Source organism: Crocodylus siamensis, chromosome 3 (assembly GCF_052110815.1).
Source record: "Crocodylus siamensis isolate JL-2025a chromosome 3, ASM5211081v1, whole genome shotgun sequence".
NCBI classification, from domain to species: domain Eukaryota; kingdom Metazoa; phylum Chordata; order Crocodylia; family Crocodylidae; genus Crocodylus; species Crocodylus siamensis.
The window spans coordinates 3,908,562-3,930,579 of record NC_143397.1 but is presented as its reverse complement, the minus strand read 5'-3'; the positions used below and the strand labels follow the sequence as shown (position 1 = coordinate 3,930,579).

The 22,018-nt window shown below is 47.7% G+C and overlaps 1 protein-coding gene across 1 annotated transcript in view; it reads left to right on the top strand.

The window, feature by feature from the left end:
- The window catches only part of UBE2R2 (ubiquitin conjugating enzyme E2 R2), a 70,037-nt gene that overhangs the window by 36,598 nt on the left and 11,421 nt on the right, over nt 1-22,018 (top strand). The window contains exon 2 of the mRNA XM_090037605.1: nt 18,459-18,545. Within this exon, the coding sequence (XP_089893731.1) occupies nt 18,459-18,545 (87 nt within the window). The remainder of the gene's footprint in view (nt 1-18,458; nt 18,546-22,018) is intronic.

The following is a 22,018-nucleotide window of genomic DNA, read 5'->3' as shown; positions in this document are numbered from 1 at the left end:
GAACTGGACAATACAGCTTCTAGCCTAGCTCAGGCAAACATGAAATCTGTAATGAATAGATAACTGCTGTAGCTGGGATTTTTGCCAAACCTTCACGCTCGCTGTAAATAGGACTAGCCTGACCCTGTTGTCAGCAGGTATTACCAAAGGCAAAGCCCTGAATGACACCATGCAGCGGGGGGGTCTCCCTCCAGAAGCATTTAGGGTTGTCGGTGGTAGCCATGTTGGCAGACTCTCTATGCCTGGAGAAGGGTGTTTGTGCCCGAAAACTTGCAAAGAACAATTTTTCCAACTATTTAGTTGGTTTCATAAAAGATGTCACGTCTACCCAAAGAACACTGTCTGCCTCTAGAAGTGTTGTACTTCGTCTGACCTGGGGCCTGTTCCTGCTGCTGGTATAGAAGAGAAGGTCTTTTGAGACCGCTTGTTTCGCATGGTAGACTGTTTTAAATGGCACTACTCTTTTTTTCCCCTGCCCTCTGTCCCCCAGAGTGCAGGAGCTTAAACCTCCGAACACCTTTCAGTATTTTAAAGGAAATAGGTCCTTTATTTCCAGAGATTTTTCTTCTAATGCAGTCTTTGAAGGCAAGAAAGCAGGCAAATCACTGGGTTGTGCCCTGTATGAAACTGCAGGTCGCTGCAATTTTGCTTCTATTTAACAAAGTCCTAGCCTTTTTAATAGGGCATGGAGAGAGACTAGATGGTTCAGTTAAATTCTCTACTCCTCCTTTACTGTGCTGAAGTGTCTGGTTTAAACTGAAGCTTGAGTTGGTACTAAATGTATAATGGTGTGCAGCTTACGAAGTGTTCAGCCGTTGCAAGGCAGTACGTCTGATTGATTCCTGACATGGGCATAAACACGCCTTCCTAGTTGGTCTTTACTGCAAACACCAAGACTTGGCACAGATACCCATCTGCTTTATCACCACTAGAGGTTCCTCTGGGTCATACTTCAGGCATGTTGATCGTGCCGACTGTACTGTTGATGCAACTGAAATCTCCTGTGCTGTCAATCAAGCAGGCTGGGGGGGGGGCGTTTTTTGCAAGTATTAAAAGGTTGAAGTCCCTACTCCATAACCATTCATCCTCTTGCGTGAGTATTATGGAGCAGGGAGAACAGTAGTGCACTGGAAACTAGATTACTAAGGTACTAAGATGCTTAACTCCTGGCCAAGTAGGGTGTAGGCAGTTAGGTGCCAAAATACTATTGTGCATCTGAGCCCCAGATCTTAGTTTTTCTGTTGTGGTTTAGAACTATTTAAATAATGGCCTGTATAATCACTCTGGGGAGATGCTTTAAGCTTTCTAGTTCCTATGAATCATCTGAAGTTGAACTGAAAAGCAGAATTATAATATACAGGGCAATAAGTGATCCAGCTTTCTTGTCCAACTCTAGATCACTATTTCAGACCTGAAAGTGGACTTGCCAGTATCTGACTACTCCAGGCTTCTAGTAATCCCCCATCTTTGACCTAGAATAGGATTGTATAAACTGGAACTTGCAACAGATCTTTAACAATCTGGATGGGAAAACACCAAGCCCAGCTGGATGCTGTTGCTTTTATACTTAATTCGTGGAGGTCCAGACTTTAACATCAGAACTTTTGTGGTGTGGTAGTGATGTTATACACTGTGAAACATTGACTGAAGAGCTTGGTGTAATGCTGAGGCCAGGTATAAGAATGAACAAAAATATTGTGGAGAGTAACTAGCATGGGTACAGCTAATTAACCACATCCTAGTGAGATTCAGAGGTTTTGTATTTTTATTTTTATTTTTTTTTAAATACATTCTGTACCTCCTTTTTGTTTATTTTACAATGCTTTGTATGCCCTTCCCCTTCCCTCCACCCTCAGCTTTTCTGGCTTATGCATATGAATTATTTTTGATCTCTTCTATTACGGCGTCTGAAATTGGTAGATGGAGGGTGTCTAGTAAATGGACCTTTCCTGAGTATTGCCATTTAAATGCTTACTGGTGCCAGAGCACAGCTGCTTCCAGTAGGTGAAGCACTAGAGCCTTGCCAGGGGGAGGTGGGCATGGGCAAGAAAAGTTGCCCATAAGGATTTCTGGATCTTGTGGGTGGCTGCTGTTATAGCATCACATTGAGTCACGGATGACCTGAGCTGCCCTTCATGCCTCGCAAGTCATTTTCAAGGATTGTAGCCGAACTGATTCCTGCAGGAGAGCTGAGACCACAGAAACCCCATGCTTCCTTCTCATGTAGAGCAACAGGCCTGTGAGAGCTGCTAGAAGAGGGGCTGGTAACCTTATGAAGAGTTTAAATTGTGGATTTGTATGGGGTGGTTTGGATAGGGATGATCTTGCCTCAGGCAGGGGGTTGGATTGGATGACCTCTGGAGGTCCCTTGCAGCCCTACTTCTCTGATTCTCTGACCTAGGAAGTTTTAAATGGGCAGTGTATGGTTGGGAAATGGAGAACCTTGGAAAAGGACCTAAGTGCCAGAAGGATCCAGGAGGGCTCCCCCCAACCCCAAAGCATTTTATACCTTCATTGGGAGCTGCTCGCAAACTTTTCTTCACATGTTGGCTGCTCCAAGGTCACAACACTGGTAGCGTGTTTGCCTCCTGCTCCCTTTAGACTGCGCCGGGGTCTCCCCTTGTTTGGGTGCTTTTAAGAGCAGTGATGCTTCAGTTCCTTGGTCGTGTCGGTAATCATCTGTTGATTATCGTCTCGTTTTCCTAACTCCAGTCTTGCATGGAAGTTGTTGCGTGTCCCTGCCCTCGCTGTCGCTGCACTGATCCAGAGGGCTTAGTCTGATTTCCTTCCCCTGTGCTCCTCTCTAGGCAGCCATTGTCACTAACACTTAGGCTGATGACTCCGATCTGTCTCCTCTTGTCAAAACTCAAATATCTACCCGTCTGCTTGACCTCTTCTCATGGAGGTCAGACAATCTGCTTAAGCTACATAACTGAAAGAGCTCTTAATTTCTTCCAAGTGTGCCCTGTCCCCTTCTTTCTCAGTTGTTGCAAAACAACCATAAGTCCATGGTCATTTATGACAGCAACTCCCCCCAGTCCTCTCATGAACACTCACACACCCAAGCCAGGTTTAAAATCTTGGCATGCTTTTTTGGGCAGCTTCTCTTCCTTTAAGATCTAAACTCTTTTCCCTGTGTCCAAACTGTTAAAATCCCAGAAGAGACCTAGATAAGAACTATCTTCTTTTTTTTTTTCTGGCCTTAAGAACTACATCTTTTCCCCCTCTTATCTAAGCCCATTGCAGCAGCTTGGACTTCTCCTGACTGGGCTGCCTCTGCCTGGAAGGATTTCCCTTTTCAACCTGCACATCACCAGTAAGACTAGCCTTCCGACGGCAAATTTAAGGTGGGAGTTGAACAGGTCATGCATGTCTTCGGTCCTAGCTCTCACAAGCAAACACAAGGGCCCTACCAGGTCACTCAGCCTAAAACCATTGCATTTTTCCTCACTTCTGTTGTGTTAGATGCAAAGATTTTGGTGGTTGAGCATCTGCGGTAGGAAGTGCACGGCAGTAACGAGACCTGGATTCTACCCATTTCTTCTGCAGCTTTGTATCGTAGGCACTTCTTGCCATGCTTAGTTAAGTGCTTTATGTAGTGCCTGCTGCAGTGGATCCTGATTTGGGAGCCCCAGAGCATACTGTAATATGGGTAGAGGCCAGAGCAGCCTTTGGCACTGCAGCAGTAGAAATAACTAATGGTCCCTTTTCTGAAGTGGGAGTGGATGTGTGTCGTGTACGAACTAAGCCTGGTGCCAGCTAAGATACTTACTGGCTTTAGGAAGCAGATTATTGGGAGTCATGATAGTGAGGCCTGCTGGCTTTGTTGCCTCTGTTTGTATTAAAGAGCTCAACTATTTTTCTGGCTGTATGTTGTTTCTTAGCCCTTGGAAACCAGGGTGAATGCAGTCCGTATTAGGCTGTGCCCCTTGGATCGGAGTGCTGTGAGTAAATTCTCTTTATAGCCATAGATGGCCTGATATGTGTATATATACGTTTCCCCTCCATCTACACTGAAACAACTGAGTTTTAAGTTGCATCCCTCTTGTACCAGGAAAAGGGGAGCAAAGGTTCTGGTAACTTTTGAAGTGTTCTGTGTTTTGGCTTACAAAAAAAACTCTATTAACAAAAACATGAATCCTCTGTTAATCTCGTCCATTATAGTACAGCTTTCTGGGAACTGAGTCGTCACTGCTCATGAATAAAGCTGGATGACTTGTTCTAGTTAGAGCTATGCAAAACATCCTCTAAATTGGAAAGAAGGGGGTGGAAGGAGGCGGAGGCTAAGCTGAGATGTGTTCACATTATAGTCAGAAGTGGAATATAAAAGCCCGTGGCTCAGGCTGTTCCTGTGTAGTAAGGCCAGGTACATTTCTGGGAGATGGCTTTATTTCAGAAGGCTTTTGTGTGTGTGAAGTTAATCATAAGTTTAAACTATGATCTGTTCAAAACAGCCCACACTAATGGAGATGCCAGGCACTCCATTTTAAGCGTGCTTCCGTGTTGCCACATGTCTTTAAGATGCGGTTTTTTTGCTAGTAGATAATTGCTGGAGAGTCGCAGTTACTGACTGAGCCTAATCAGGTAGCAGTGCGTACGGTATAGTTCACCTGGGGTGCTGAGACGGTAGTGTTTGTCTACAAAAGCATCATTGCTGCGCTGTCTGCCAGGGCTCGGAGACTACGTGCAGCTTCGTAAGTTGGGTTTTTTTGACTCTGCACTATTGCTGAAAGATCGGAGCATAACTGTGTTTTAGCCCTCCATGCAGTAAGTGCCTCTGCGGAGATCTGCTTACTGCCAAACCAGGGTTAAATGCCTTCCTCGAGATCCCTTGCCCGCGCCCACAACTCTGAGCAGAAGAGTGCAACTATTAGCTCATGCAGCGAGCAAAACGGAGGCATTGCTTTTACTTAGTTTATGTGACTGATCAGCAGACTATCTCTCGCTCTCCCCCTCTCCCTCTTTTTAATTGCAGTTGCTAGGTGCTAGCTAATGTGGACATACTAGCTGGTGGAAGGTGATCTTCAGAAACCCTTTTTTTAAAGAAATTTTTTACACTTCTAACAAAGTTTCTAGATCAGTAATTCTCAACCTTTTTTTAGACTCTCTCTAGGCATCCCCTTGATAGACTTCCTCCCTTTCCCCCCTGCCAGATCTGAGTTTTCTCACTCATTTTTTGAGTACAGAAAATTGCTAGAGCAATTCTTCTGTTGCAAAGAGCTCCAAAGGTCCCAACAGGTCAATGCTATTAACACTCTGAATTCCCATTTGAAATGTCCGGGTTTATCCTGTGAAGCGTGTTTGCACCCCTGACAGTGCTAGCACTGCGTGGCACTCCGAGCCACCCCTATAGGACCGCAAGGCCCCCGAGGGTGCTGCAGCTCGGGTAGAGAATCACTGCCCTGGATGTTGAATTCCCCCCAGGAGACTTGCTGCCCCCCTGCTGGTGAGGGACTCTGCATTGTATAACACTGCAGCAGCAGCAGTGCTTGCTTTACACTTAGAAATCTATAAATAATTCTTTCCTCTTGCTGCTTTCAGCAGGGGGAAGGCTGCTCATGAGCGAGGTGACTGCATTGGGACCTGCCCTGTGTTTTTAGCTGAACACGTGACTACTGGCTGTCTCTTGTGGGGAAATCTTAGCTGTTGCAGACTGAATTTTCTATGAAGAGACAGAATTAAAGGAGCTGTTCAGCAAGAGATTCACAAATGTTAAAGGTTACTCTGGGATCTTGTAGAGTGCCGTTCAAAAATACACAGCTAAACATAATTGGGAAGAAAGGGTGCTTCCACACCATGGGGCTTCACATCTGCTGCAAGTCAGTGGCTGCGTCTACACGAGTGTGGTGCAGTACCTCCGTGCTGCTGCGCAGTAGCGCTGCAGGGCGCTAACCATGCTGGAACGTTACTGCGCAGTAGCATCGGATGCTACTGCGCAGTGACACCGGTTACTGCGCAGTCTGCTGCTCGTGTAGATGCGGCCAGTGACATGTCTACAAGGCGCACCTGAAGGGCTGAATAACGGGTTGTTGGCTGGCGTGATTAAACTGACGCAGCAGACAGACCGCACAAACCCCTACAGCGAATAACCTCACTCAGCCCAGAAACAATCGGGTAAAACTGCAAGGGTGTTAAGTTTTGCTAATGTAGTTGCCATCTGTCTGTGTCCATCCAGGGTAACTGCCTGCCAAGAACTGTTCCCTGCTTCCTGTCACTTACTGGTAACGTACTGTTACAGCTGCTTCCTGGGAGCTACTTGGGGTAGTTTGCGTGTCTGTTTGTTCCTCATCCTGGTGTAGTGAACATCCCTGTACAAGCCAGTATAAATCACACTAGGGCACGTGTCTACCACTGCCCTGAACCTGCTAGTTTCACTTCGATTTCTACATAGCTTGCCACGGTGACAACAAAAGTTGAAGTATTCATCAAAACTCCATATCCATTTCATCATATTTCAGAATCCTGTAAACTCAAACTAACCTCTTTGGTTTTTCCCCCTTAAACTTAGAGGCCGCAACTGAAAAGCAGCTACCTGGACATACAAAGTATTTGCTCACCGTTAAGCCTGCTGTATTTGGATTGGTTTAGTTTTGCCAGCTCCGGTGTTAAAACAAGTCTGCAGGAATGTGTCTTCTGTCGTACTGTCTTTCAGGGTCAGTCACTGCCAAATGCACTTGCATAGCAAATCTGCGTTTTGAGCTGAGTCACTTTATTCAGATAATTTAAAGTTCAAAACACATCCCTTAGACTGGAAAGTGTAGGGAATTCAGTCACAGGCCAAGGCAACTTTCTAAGTATCAGATGCAACTTTCTGGGTACTTGAAGCATGAAGACGCTGATGTGGATTATTCTTGACTATTGCTGCAGAGATCTAGTACACTGCATGTCCTGGTGAACTTCCCACTTCTCCATCCAGCTAGCCACTTGAGTAACAAATAGAATACCTACTTTTCCCCCTTTCTGCACCAGGTCAGACATCAATTTTGCTTTACTTGAACACTCTTTGAGGTGGTTGTGGTGTCGTGGACTTTGCTACCTGCAGTTACTCGCTAAAATTCAGTTTTTTGCAAGCAGTATTGATACTGCATTTTGGGAGTTGGAGGGGTGGTTTTAATGTGCGTTGTTATGTACTTAAAGACTGATCTTGATCGCAGCTGCACCATCCAAAGGATGGACCAGTGTAACTTAACTTGACTACTGAGACCAGAATGGCCCTTTTACCCCAGGGAGATGCGTGGTATCGCTATACGGGATGGCCTAGAAATGGACGTACGATTCGGAAGTAACACAGCACTGGAAGGGACCTACTGGGCCAGGGTCATGCCTGCTGTTGGCCACCGTGTTATCCTCTTCTCTCACCTGCAGGCAGCATGTAAACACATCTCTGGTTTGAAAGATCATTCTGAAGTTGATCTTGCCATTTCTGTCATGGATTCAGCAGAAGGAAAATAAAGGCTGGTAGGAGGAGCGTCTGTAAAGCATCAGTTTCTGCCTTCTTTTAAATTGCTCCATGTCTTGGGTAACAGGAGATATACCCTTTCAGACCCCCTCTTTTTAAAATACATGCTTGTCCTCCCCTTGCTGAAGTACTAAGATGCTAGAATTATTCTAAAGTGGAACTAATTAAATCGGTACTAGGCCTTGCGGCCTTTTGTGGCCTCCTCCCTTCACTGTATCATTTCTAATAGACATAAATGGTTCCTTGGAGGAAGCTAGAGTGCAAGATGCTTGTTGATACTTGACACTATTCAGTTAAAAGGTGTTGTTCAGCTCTGAAAGCTTTGAGGATGATGTGAGTGAGTATCTAAGGCTGCATCTGCCCTGATGCTATACCAGCAAAGTGATTTGAGTGGAAAGGCAGGAATTGCAGAACAGCTGCACTTGCTTGTCTAGTGAAAACCATTTTGGAACAAGCAAAGCAAGATGCGTGTGAGAGCATTGGTTTCAGGTATAGCAGCATCGTGTACTTCTGGGGCTTCTGCACAGCTACATTGGGCAAGGCCACAAAGGGGAGCAGCTGCTGGCTGGCACAATACAGTGCTGGTAGGAGCCCCAAGTGTAGGCCTGACCTGTGCTTCAGGGGTTGGGAATGGACTGTGTAGCTTAAATTAGGAAATGAACTGCAACTTGCTCAAGGCAACATCATACTGGCAACACGACTACTCTCCTCTCCTCAGACCCCTGTCTTCCTGCAGTGCCCCTTTGGTGACAACAGCATCATCCCATTTTGTTTTAAGCGTTACAAGTGAAGGGCTGGGCTTTCCTAGACGTCTAGCTGATGCCACGCATAGTTTCGGTCAGCTGAGAGTTCAATCAGAATCCAGCCTCTTCCAAGCAGACTAGTCTGTGGGCCAGTTCTAGCTGAGCCAGGAGGAACATATAACTGCATGATGATGGGGTTCAGCTGTACCACTCCTCATGCTACTCTCATTGAGTGGAGGACATCTTTAAGGCTTGCATGGCACTTCTGTCACTTCTCAGGTCCTTGTCTAGTCTCCTTGAAGACCTGGCGCTTTCTCAGAAGAGGTACCCATAGTCACCAGCCTCGCTTCTAGCCACATCTAGGTGACACTGCAGGTTCTCCCATCAGAGGATAAAAAAGGCGTATGGAATTCTTCTAGCCTTTCTGCTCCTGTTAGTCATGCCATGTCTTCAAAACAAAGGCTTCCCCATCAAGTGATGCAAACTTGGGTTTGAGGCTTTGGCAGGGGACGGAGGACTGTGAAGGGCAGGTGCTTGGTGCAACGTCACAAAACGCATGCGCAGCAAACATCCTCTCTTGCATCCTTGGAACTGGTTTCCTGAAGCTTAGATTAAAAATTGGGGCAGAGAGGGTCCTAGCTTCCTTAAAGCACTTAGCAGGCTGGAAATATGGGTGGGAAGCATCCAGGTTCAGCAGCTGCTGGCAAATCTGCTGCTTCAGGTTCCCCTTCAAGAGCGATTACCAGCCTTGCAATAGACTGGGTTCTTGTAAGTGGTGTTGTATAAGCCAGAATTGGGTTCATTGGTAAAAGTCAGATATGCAGGAGGTCAGACTAGAATATTGTCATTTTAAGGGCAGAACAGAGCCCCTAACCCTAATACTCTGACTTATCCGTACTTGCATACAACCGCTTAAGCGCTTTTCATCATGTTTGCAGGCAGAATAGGAGGAATACCTTTTTTAATTGATTAGAAAAGCAGTTGAAATCTCTAAATGTCCAGCTTTTTTTTTTTTCCCCCCTAGAAGTTGCTAATGGCTGCAGACCGGCATAGGGAACCCGTTTGACCTGTTGTTACTGAAAGACTGCTTGTTACAGGTCAGGATTAAGTCATGGCAGCAGCTTCTAACTGCAACCTGGCTGTGGACAAGAACCAGATTTCAGATTGGCTGGGGATGGTATCTAGGAAGAAACTTCCTGTGCTCGGCTAATCTGGGCACGACCCACAATTCCCGACATGCCAGCTCTTCACGTGAAGTGTTCTGTACCTGGTTTTGAAACCGAAGTGGAAGGGGTCAAGAGCTGCAGGGCTAGCAGTGTAGGCTAGTGTCTTAGTACAGAGGAAGGCGTGGTACCACCCTTTGCTTTGTGGCTTTTCACCTCTGCTAATAGCACTTTCTCAGCCGGAGCGGCTAAAACGGGCAAGCATTGCACGCCAGCGCATGGCACCAACTTGTCGTACGTGGGGTGACGTACTGAACCGTTCCAGAGTCCGGTCCTGCTTTGAAATGTGTTCCCTGCTTTGTTCTGCTCGTATTGATGGCCCATGCTGCTGAGCTAGTAAAAACCCTCTTAGCATTGAAAACCAGGCACTGCAGCTCCTTTGGCTGATGCAGGCAGGGGTAGCTGTGTGCTGATCCCTGTGCTGACAAAGCAACCAGAATAAATAGCATGGCAAGGGAAGGGCCTAGTTTCAGAAGCATGCGACCAGCCTGTTGCCAGGGGAGGCACGTCAGTCTGCTTTCAACCTGCCTCTGCTATTTTAAACAGCTCTGGCAAAAAATTAGCAACACCAGAGTATGTTAAAGAGATGCTTGCTGTATCTGAGGCTGAACCCTCCCTCGTGGAAGAGCACTGTCAGGTTAAACTGATAGTTTTACTGCAGCTGGTGCCTTCAGACCTCCTTGCATGTCAAGAGTGACTTGCTCTTGACTCAGCATTTGAGTCAGCTCTCCTATTGCTGTACCCTAATGGCAATATTTTGTTAGGCAGCACTGTGCCTGGAGTAAAGTTTTGTTACAGAGTAGAAATGATTTGCTAATTGAAAGCTGCTTTAAGATCCTGAATGATCTACCACAGTAGTGCTCAACCTTTTTAAAGCTCAGGGCACCCCTCATTAGGCTCTAGGTACCTCTCAGAAAATGCCAGCTCTTAATTTTCACTCACTTTTTCATGATGGGAAAATGGTACAGCAGTTTTCTGATTGCAGAGAACTTGGACCATAATGGGTGAGAATGTATGCATGCAGTAGATTCCTATTTGAAATCATTGTCTTTATCTTGTGAGTCATGTTTTCACACTTAACAGTGCTTCCAGTTTGCTCTCAGGCTAATTGTTTGATTAGTGAAGGCATCCTAAATGATGAACACTTGTAAAATGCATCATGGAAGCTCAGATCTCTGAACTGGATTCCTAGGATACCAAAGGGAGGAAGTTTTTTTATTGAGAATGAATGAATTGTTCCTCTTCAGAGCAAGCCTGGCATAAACCTGTTCATATTTTCATAGATTTCATAAACGTTAGGGCTGGAAGGGACCTCAGGAGATTGAGTCCAGCCCCCACCCAAAGGGCAGGAAGTCAGCCGGGGTCATAGGATCCCAGCAAGATAAGCATCCAATTTACTCTTGAAGGTGTTCAGTGTAGGTGCTTGAACCACCTCCGCTGGCAGGCTGTTCCAGCCCTTGGGGGCTCGGACAGGAAAGAAATTCTTCCTTATGTCCAGCCTGAAACAGTCTTGCAGGAGTTTATAACTATTCCGGGTATTGCTTGTTGACATCAGTTTGCACAGTGGAGGGCAGGCTCAAATGTGGGTGAGATGGTTCCCCCACAAAACATTTAATAGCAAGAGCCTGGAAGCATATCAGCTGAACTGTCCAGAGCCCCTTTCTGTCTTTCCCTCCACTGAATAGCACTTGGTGAAATGCCTTCGGTCTTGCTTGAACCATATACAATATAGTCTTACACCCCAGATCGTGGATCTAACCAGGGGTAGATTATTGCTCAAACTAAAGGATTTACCCCATCGCTTCTAGTCGGATGCACTTGCGTGTTTGAACCGCAGGCAGGCTGATCCATCCATTTCCTGCCAAGCAGAACCCCCCGATGTATAAAGGAGAGATTTCGCTTCCAAAGTTGAACAAATGCCACTTAAATACATTTGCTGCAGCCAAGTCCAGTATGTTCATATAGTCACAAAACAGCTCTTAGATGACCGCTTTGACCAATGTCTTCTATAGATGCACGTGACAGGCTGTTATAAACTTTGACATGGTGAAGTTTTCAGAACCAAAATATGGAAGAGGAAATGGTTAGAAGCATTTGAAACGTAGAGTCTCAAGGCTTTCATTTTTAACAGCCTCCTTCATTAGCTTTTATCAGTCCAGAATACAGATATGTTTTGTTTTTTTTTTTTTTAGAGAGAATCCAACATGGGATAGTCTCTGGGTGGTATCAGATGCCCTTCAGGGAGGCAAAGGAGAGGAGTTTTGCTGGGCTGCTGTGTCTGTTCAGAGCTCAGTCTTGCTTCCCTGAAGACTCAACAAAGCCCCCACAAAAGGGGAGAGAAGCACAGCATAGGAAATGCAGAGATTTGTTTCTGGCTCTGACTCTCATTACCCGCAACCCGGCTGCTAGAGAAAGTCGGGCACCACAGAACTGGTCTCACAGCTACACGGAGACCGGGCAAACTTGTCCCAGCCTTGGCCCTTCCAGACTTACTTGGTTTTTAGTTGCTCCCTGGTACCAGGCTCATAGCAGTATTGCAAAATAGAAAAATCAGGGAAAGAGAGCAGGGCAGTTAAGCTAGACTCGTTAAAGGGGAAAGGAATGGCAGGGCCCCGGAGATCGCAGTGTAGATGGGCAGGACTTGGTGAAGCCAAGGGGGATGATGTGACCTGTACCAGTGATTTATCTCGGGATCAGGACTGTGAAAAGTCAGCAATATCACAGAGCATCCTGGGAGGCAGTAGAGGTGGGAATTGTAGTGTCTTTTTTCTGGCTGGCTTGCAAAATTTAAGGTAAGCGCATCTTCCCCCCGACTCCCACAAAAGATGGGGGGTGGGTGAAAGTGGCCTACTCCAGCGCTTCCCACCCTGTTCTGTCTCGGTGCCGCTCCATAACTCTGAATTGAGTGGTACCCCATTTGAATAAAACAACTTTATTTCTTACAGTGCTTTTACCTCCTTGCACGGGGCCTGGGCACTGGGATGGGGGAGCAGCCTGGCAGGGAGAGCCTGAGCCTGCCCTGTACTTATTTCCTCCCACCTCTTGCGACACCCCTCAAAGAATCTCAGGGCACCAGGTTCCTAATTGCTGACCTAGTAATGCCCACGAGGTCTCCTAATGCCTGTTAATTCAGGCCTTATTCCTGGCAATCCCACTTTGGCCCAGGGAGCCCTGGTTCTGCAGTCATCTTGTTGCTCAGACATGATCTTAGCATGTTCTGTGGGTGGTGTCAATACTGGTGACACGGCCATTTCGGGTTTTATGTCTAGGCTTGCTGATGTTCGTAAACAGCTTCCTGGAACAGGCTGAGTTGGACTCCTGCAACTGTTGTTGCAGCTTCCCTGTTAGTGAGACGTGGTAGCCCTGTGCCAAGGGCCGGTTCTGTTTTGCCTGCCTGAATTAGTTGGCTGCTCGTGTTCTCAAGCATTAAGTTGCAAGTAACTCACAGGTGGGCAGTGATGTGGTTTGGAAGGGCACGTAAGGAGTTTTGGTGAGCTGTGGCAAGGGTAATGGGTCCTGTCTGGGGCCATCTGCCCTAGACCCACCACCAGGGCGCTGGCAGGCGGGCGGGCTCTCTGCGAATGCCAGCTCGGGACTCCCTGCAGGCAGGTGCGCTGAGCTGGGCGGATGGGATGAAGCCACGGGTAGGGAGCGGCGTCTAGGGGTGAGGCCAGTGGATGGGAGTTGGGGCCAGGATCGTGGGGTGGTGATGTGCCGGGGCAGAGCTGCAATCCACTCCTCGTACGTCCCTGTGATGGGAGCCAGTTCTGCAGGCAGGGACGTGTGCGGAGCAGATTGCAGCTTGTCCCCATCCCACAATCCCAGCACCTGCCCTCCCATCCGCCCAGCTGAGTGCACCCTGCCCACGGGGGTCCCAGGCTGCTCTACACGGAGACCCCACCTGGCAGTGGGTGCAGGGTGGATGGGCTGAGGGACCATGGGCTAAATGGAGTCCCTTGGCAGGCTGGATCTGGTCTGCAGGCCATGTTTTGCCCACCCCTGTACTATCTTTTGTCGAAAGCATCAGCCGGAAGCACCAGATGAGCTGCAGTTGCATGGTGCTTCTGTTGCTTCGCTTCTCGTTTGCGGGTAGAGCTATGCACTGTACCAGCCTCAATCACCGACTGAGATGTAGTGTGCGGCTATGAAAAGTTGATGTGGAAGCTTTGGCATAATTCACTAGGCAGGTTGGCCTCGCTACAATCGCTGGTCTTTCAGGTTCGGAGGCTGGAGAGCATCAAGTTGCTCTAGCTTCTAGACCAGCCTGCTAGCCCGGCTGTTAGTACTTACCGATGACCTCCACTGTGTGTCTTTGTGTGCAGTATTAAATGCCACATTCAATAATCCAGGCTTAATGTGGAAGAGAGAAATCCATTAGGTGAATTTTAAAAAGGCGTGATGTACCGGCAAGCAGTAAAAGGCATTTTGTGGGGTTAGATATTAAAGTTTAACATGCCCGTGGTCTGTTGTTCCAGTACTTGTGCTGGCCTTCTGCCTTGCACGTACAGCATGCATCGTGGATACAGATGCTGCAGCGGGCTTTCACCGAGAATGCAAATGCTGAAAACAGTGATGAGCAACAGTTGGAAGCCAGCGTATTGCCAATCAAGCAGAAGAATCAAGGGGCCGGTGCTGTTTTTACAAATCTAACAGCCTCGTGTACACAGCGATTAGGCATCTCTAAAATAGCATGCTATACTTCAGGGGCTGATGGCTCTAGAGCTGTAAATGCAGATGACTGAAGGCGGTGAAGCGGTGCAGGATAACCTGTGGATGGTTACTCCTTCCCCTGCTTCGTGTAATCAAAGTGCAGAAGCATGGCAGGAACACATTAAGCAGCTTTCAGTTGCCAAAGTATCTCATCTTGTCCAGATCTTCACTGGAACGGCGCAAGCTATTTAAGGTTGTTGGGTCGCCCTCTGCCCTGCAGGCGGCTGTTTCGCTGGTGCTGCTTGGCAGTTTGGTCTTTTTGGCGGGGAGGGTTTCAGTGCTGATATTGAAATGTTACCTGCCTTATTCTCACTCCTTCCAAGCTAAAAGCTTTAAGGTGCTGAGTACCTGCAGCTCTTGCTGACACACACCAATGCTTTTCTACAGCAATTGCATCGCCATCTCAGGCTCATGATCTTAATACAGGCTGCTGGTTTCTCATAAATATATGTGCCCTTTTTCCTAAGCAAGCTGAGTGCAATAGAAATATTTGGAAACTCGGGTTAGGTACAGGTTGTAATGGATGCTATCATGCCCTCTTACTTTGTAATGTACTGGGTGGACTAAATATTTCTAAAAATGATTGCTAAATGGGAAAGACCACAGTTAATTGCTATACGCGGTCTGTAGCGACTGGCTCTCAAAGCTTCCTTAAGGAAGGGCTGGAAACTTTTTGGTTTACTTCAGTAGCGCCTACTAATGTAACCTGCTATTGGAACGGCTAGTTTAGCTTTCTGAGGTTTCCCTCAACTGCTTTGTTTGACCCAGTTTAAATAACGTGGTATGGAGTAATGGGGAAAACCAAATAACACACTCCAAATATGGATCACTAATGAGAGCATCTGGGCTACGTTAGGCAAGAGAACAGGAAGTCGTCAACTAAAATAGCTGCACTGCGCCCACGAATCTGTGGAAATTGCGGACCGTGGTGTCAGTGCGCCAGTCGAAGAGGCTGAACAGCGTGTCAAATAATGACGTGGGAAGCGGTCCTCAGCCAGGCCATTTCATCCGGCATAATAAAAAACGACCGTGATCTGCTTTGCTCCCCTTGGTATTTCCAAAAACAAAGGGCTGCCAAGGGGAAAATGCAGGTCTGACCCTACACCTGCCTCCACATGCAGTGGTATCAGAGCAGGGCAGAGAGCAAGCATTCGCAGCGTGGTTGCTGTGCTCACTCCCTGCATCCTCGTTAAAGGGGCTTAGGAAATCGGAAGTGTAAATATAGTCACCTCGGTGCTTGCACGGTGTCTTTTCCAGAGCTTTGTCTGGAGCCTCCCAAAGCACTCGCTGTACATCTCCACTTTGAGTTGAGGTCTGGCTGGACCAAGTGCCACCCACCCTGGGTCTCTGGCGCTAAATTAGCATGGCACCAAACATGACCAGTCTCATGAGCCCCTTTCCATTAGTCCCATGAAGTATCCAGAAGTCTTCAGGCCAGTGAGGTGGTGGAGAATAAACTTGTTCTCCAAAAACAACTGCCTCTTTCTCCAATGAGCGGAATAATTGGCTGCGTTTTAGGGATTGAGTTTCTGGTGAGAGAGCTGGGTTCCCAGCTCTTGTGGTTAGTGAGCCTCCGTCAGCCATCTGGCAGCATTTCCCTAAACTCTTGGCTTCCCTCGCTTATTTAAATGTTGTAAGTACGTTCAACTGGTGCAAAGCTGCTTTAAATTATCACTTCCGTTACAAAAGCGAAGTGCTGAGTAATACTCTTGGACCTGGCTCTCGGGTGCGTCCCAGAGAAGTGTTTGATTTCCTTTTTCAAATGGGAAGTGATTTGGAGATGGAGAGGTGAAAGGGATCCTTGCAAAATTCCCCCTTCCTAGCGCTTTCTGGGGCTTTCCTAGTGTACTTTAATCCCACAAATTACGGCTGCAGCAGGTGGCCAGGCCAAATCCTGACCTCTGGGGCTAAAGGCTGCTTGGCTTCTCTGTTTGAAATACTACCTCAGTGCCCCGAGCATGTTGTTCAGCTAGACGAAGCTGCATGTTTGCACAGTCTGCATCACTGATCTTTGCTGGTCCCAGCGCGCAGTCGGACCATTCATTGCCCGCACTCGCAGGGAACGTTTCTCGCATGTTCTGTCCTGCCCAGCACTATCGTGGGACATGCTGAAGCGCATGGATTGATTTACTGCATGCATGTAGTGCACTGATTGCATTCAGCTTTCCAGCAGTTCTGTCTTCAGAGGCAATCATGTAGCCCTCAGATTTACCCCAAAGCTATACTTGCAACCCAGGAACTGGTGCCCTATGAGCTGTTCAGTAGTTTTTAGCATCTACTATTCATGCAAGAAATACAGCTCAACAATAGGGAAAATTGGCCTGTCTGTCACAGTTATACTATTTGTGTTTTTAAATTTAGGCTCTTATTTGCATTTTCAAGTTAAGCCCTTAATTTTCTGGAGGCTTACCTTTTTGGAAGGCATGCCACAAGTTAGCCCCTCACATTCAGCAAGTTCCTTTCCCCTACCCAATCTGCTCCCCAACCAGGCTGCTGCTCTGCTTTCTTCTCCCTGCCCTATCTACCACTTTGCTGCCTGTCCCCCTCCCCAGTCTGCCATTGGCCACCCTTGCCATAAATGTACCAATTCCAGCTGAAGTTGCTGGATGTGCCCAGCAGCAAGGTTAGGATGTTAGCAGATTGGGGAGGTGAAGTGACCAGTGGATGGTAATAAAACTCTTCGGCAGAGTATCCAGTTCAGTCCTGGGCTTTGTGCTCTTGTTTATACATCTTGAGATTTCATAGACATTAGGGCTGGAAGGGACCTCAGAGGATCATCGAGTTCAGCCCCCTGCCCAAAGTGCAGGAAGTCAGCTGGGGTCATAGGATCCCAGCAAAATAAGCATCCAATTTGCTCTTGAAGGTGTTCAATGTAGGTGCTTGAACCACCTCCGCTGGCAGACTGTTCCAGACCTCGGGGGCTCGGACAGTAAAGAAATTCTTCCTTATGTCCAGCCTGAAACGGTCTTGCAGGAGTTTGTGACTGTTCGACCTCGTCATCCCTTGGGGCGCTCTGGTGAGCAAACGTTCCCCCAGATCCTGGTGGTCACCCCTGATAAACTTATAGGTGGCCATCAGATCACCCCTGAGCCTGCGCTTTTCCAGGCTGAAGAGCCCCGTGGCTCTCAGCCTGTCGTTGTAAGATCTGTTTTCCTGACCTCTGATCACGCGCGTGGCTCTCCTCTGGACTCTCTCAAGCTTCTCCACATCCTTTTTGAATTGTGGAGCCCAAAACTGGACGCAGGACTCCAGCTGCGGCCTCACCAAGGCCGAGTACAAGGGGAGAATGACATCCCAGGATTTGCTTGAGAAGCACCTCTGGATGCAAGCCAGCATTTTGGTCGCTTTACTAGCTGCAGATTGCAAAAGGGAAAAAAAAAATCTTGGTTTGGAGTGGTCTTATCTGGCATTTTGCTGAACTTTTGTATTAGATTCGTATTCTGGTTTGCTTCCTCTCTTATCTGAACTGTAAGCCAATTTGCTAACAAAACTAGCAGTAGCCAAACTGGTCCCTTGGTGTCATGGACCCAGCTACCTATGACTCCTTGCAGAAGAGAGGAGTCCTTGCTGTAAAAGCAGAGCGAAGGCAGACTTTGAGATGTGTTAGAGACTGCAAGGAGCACAGGCTACAACCTTATCACTTCCATGAGGCTGGCTATAACCTTTCAGCACAGATTAAAATCTTACTGATGTCTAAGCTTCTGTGCCATCACTTTTTAATTTAAAAATCAGCATATTTTTTTTTAAAGCTCCGGGTGTCTCAGCTCACTGTTAATAATCCAAGGAAGTTATCAACATTTATAATTTAATCAAAATGAATTACACAGGTCTAAAAATGATGCAAGCTTTCTAATATTTGAATGTGGAGAGTGCCAAGGTGTGGAAGTACTGGCTAACTGAAATACGTAGTTTTAGGTGTACCTCGCAGGGCTGTTTTTTTCACTGCCACAGCCCCCGCGGGTCTTCCAGTATTACCAGCAGAGACCCATTCCCAACAGTTCAGACTGCTCCGATTGAGTGGCTTGAGTGATCTGAAGGTGAGGTAGATGCTTATCCATCTCGCCAGAAATAACCAGTCTGAACTCCATCTGGACACGCATGCTCCTTTTCCATTAGCAATCCGCTCGCACCTGGCTCGGCAGAGCTAAACTCCATATTTTGTTGTGCGCGTTTTAAAAGGTCCATGTCAGCACTAGTCTAAAATGGGGGATTTTGCTTCCTTTATAACCGGTCATACTGGGGGGGCTGGAGATGAGAGATGCTGATGTGGTCTCCAAATGTTCTGTGCCTTGAAAACTAAGGTTCTCTCTGTTGTTGTTGCAGGCTCACATTAAATTTCCTATCGACTATCCATACTCACCACCTACCTTCAGATTCCTGACCAAAATGTGGCACCCCAACATCTATGAGGTAAGGTACCTTTGCTGCTTTTGAGGAATTTTTTTTCCTGTTAATGGTGTTGAGTCTTAAGGTTTATGCGTATGGCGTTGAACGTTTCACTCTGTGCCTTCGTTGTCCCTATTCTAAGTGTCTGTGTCACAATTTAGGCTTGATGGCTTGAAATTTAGCTGCTTACTAGAGGTGAAAGGTTTGTGTAGCGGTGTGCAGCCACTCTGCAAGTCTGCCGTGGTGGGGAAGTTGAAATGGGGGAAACTTAGTTTTGGGTGTGAGAGGCTGTGTGGTTTTGTTTGGGGTTTTTTTTCCTATACAGTTTTTTGGGGGATTTTAATCCACATCTAAAACTAATCCTCACTTCCTTCAAGCAGCCTTCTCTGTTGTGGCTTAGTTGTCATGTGTTTGACCGAATGAACTTTGAAATTTAATCAAAATCGTTTGTGAAAACTCCTTCCTCTGGATTTGAAAATATGAATGTCAGCTTATTTGGGGTCAAATCCAAATTGCTTTTTGCATGCACCTAAGCAGGACTGACTTGAGGCAGCCACACTGCAGCATGTGATCCAGGTCAACGCCAACCCCAAACTACTTAATTTGGGGTAGCTGTAGAAACTGAGAAGAGGGAGGGGGAGCAGGGTGGGGAAGACTGACATCTGTAGCTGGCCAGTGACTGTGATGTTTCCCTGAGTCCCCTTCCAATCGCAGTGCTCTGTGGGCGGGACATAGAAACAGCATAAAAGCCTCTGTCTGCAGCCCATCTGTCCCTTTTGTGAGTTGCCTCTACTTGAGCAAGAGAGGGGCAGGCCGCTGGCCCAGAAACAGGTGGGCAGGCAGAGATCTACTGGCACTGGGAAGGCCCCCTGTTACAGGCTACTATCCCTGCTGGTTTCATCCAAATCTGCCTCAGCACGCACACGTAACACTCAGTTTTGCTTTCAGCAGTTTGAGGTGCAGTTTCCCAGAAAGCCCTACACCTATCTCCTTGAAACGTAGCCCCTTCTGACTGCATGAAGCCTGCTGCCATCCCTGCTGTTTCCATCCAAATCTGCCAAAAAATGACACAGTTATAGGTATTTCAGTGATTCCGCATTACACTCTATGGCTGAATTGCCAAATCTCTGAATCGGCGCTGAATCTTCCAAAGCCAGTTTGGCCGAATCAGTTTGGTACAGTGATCCAAATCTCCAAATTGAATCGCTGTCTGCTGAATCCGAATCGAATACTTCCCGATTTTTTTCTCACAGGCCTACTGCTGAGCACTGGTGGGTGCTAAAAAAGGGTCCCATTGAGCTACAGCACACAGGAGCTTGGCTCCAGATTTGTCCATGTAGGTGCTTCGTTCCCACCTAAGCTGTGTTGCATTGTAGATGAGTGCTGGGTGGTGCATAAAGGCTGTCCAAGTTTCCAGTCCCTTGGCAGTCGCAGAGCCTGCCGAGTGGTGGATGCACATGGCATCCATGCTGTTGGCTCCAAATGTGACCGGATGTGGCTGCTGTGTTCTCCCACTTCACCAGACAGTGCTCTGACCTCCAGGCTGCAAAACGGGTTAGGATTGGGGCACCCGTAAGGCCTCTCTTCTTTTCCTGGCCCTGTTAATCACACGCCCTTGGCTGTACAGTAATTGTCTTCAGTGTCTGGCCTGAAGGGACCCATCCAGCCTGTAGCCTGATGGTTAGAGGATTCTGCGAGAGATGTGGGTTTGTGCCTCACGTTGAGGAGGGCCTAGAACGCAGGTCTTCCCCTCGAGCCTCTCTGCTCTGGTACGGAGGGCAGGCCTTGCTGCCTCTGCAGGTGTGCTTGAAAGCAGCTGTGGCCGAAAAATTTTTTTTTTGTACTGAAACTGGTGCTGTCCAAAGCATTAAGCAAGCTGAGAATATACCTGCCAGGTGGGGGCCCTTGTGGCTTGGGTGCTGCTGTGCCTAGCTTGTGAATTCTTAATGGGCTTAGGCAGGGGTTCGGGCACCTTGCATCTCAGATTTGGGTGCATTCAGGAGCATGCAGAACTGATGTTTAGGGAACCTCCAGGTGAAAAAGGGACTTGCTAAGCAGATGCAGCTGCCTCTGGGAGGCAACTACAGGCAGCCATCCAGCAAGGGGGGTTTGATCACAGGTTTGGATTTAGGCACCTACCATCTGCTTGGTTCTTGTGTGGACCTGGCCCTAAACACAAGACACTAGGAAGAAGCAAGGGAGTCTGAGGCGGGTGGAATCGGTAGGCTGTTACACAGGTAGGAAGGCCGAGCGGTGGACGCGAAGCAGGACAGCTACAAATGACAATCCGTCGAGAGTAAACGGGCAGAAGTGCTGGAGGCTTGCTGCTGCCAGAAGTCCGTTCCCAGAAAGCCATTGGAACAAGCAAGCAATCTGTTTGCGAGTCCCAAGAAGGTAAAAAAAAGGTGATGAGTAACAGCCTTCTTGGATTCACCATGAACCCATACTGGACGCCCTTATTTCCTTCCCTGTCCAGGTAACGGGCCCTTCAGTATGAGGAGGAAGCAGTAGATGTGATGCGATGCATCTCAACTCTAGTAAGGCTTTTAATACAGGCCTGCATGCTGTTTCCATAAGTTAGGGAGAGGGGGTCTAAATCGGGTCTGGCACATGGCAGACAGGAGAGGACAAGTATAGTGGCAGATGGGATAGGGAGCAGAGCAGCAGACTGAGCAGGGAGCAGAGGGCAGGGAAGAGGAAAGCCGAGGAAAGGATCAGAGTGGCACTTGGGGACGACGGGGGGCTGACTTGCGGCACACCTGATGCACAGGTTGGCTCCCACTGGTCTTGATGAAGCTACTGTGAATTGGGAGCATGGCTACTCGAGTAGTTACCAATGGCATCCTGTCCACCTGAGAGGTCAGTGCCGGGAGGAGCTCTTCAGGGGCCTGTTCTGGTTGCGACACTGGCTAATATTTGTATTAATGATTTGGCAGGTGGAAGGGGGAGGTACATGTGCAAATGATCCTACCCTGGGAAGAGTTGCAAGAACTTTGGAAGGTAGGATCAGGAATCGAAATGACCTGGAGACGTGGCCTGAAACAGGTGCCATTCAATAAGGACGATTCCCAGCTGTTGTACTTGGCATGTATCAACAGCCCAAATACAAAGTGGGGAGCAGTTGACTCTGCAGATGATGGGTGGGTTACAGATCACAAACAGCGTGAGTCAGCAGTGGTGTACTGTTGCACAAAAACAAACACAGGATGCTACTGTTTGTGCCTCCCAGTGTTAGACATGTGAAGTAATCCTTTCACTCTGCTCCAGCTGAGACCTTGTGAGTGCCGAATCATGTGCCCACCCCAGTTCAAGAAGGGTACGGACCTGCTGAAAGTCTGGAGGAGAACAGCAGCTGCCTAGGGGTCTTAGGAAACTTCTAACTTCTGTTCTCAAGAAGCAGCAAAACTCATTTTTACTTCTCCCGGGAGAAGACGTAGGGGAGGTATGGGTCCCTGGTACGTAAAAGGCTGTTGCATGTCCACTGAGGATAGGGCAAG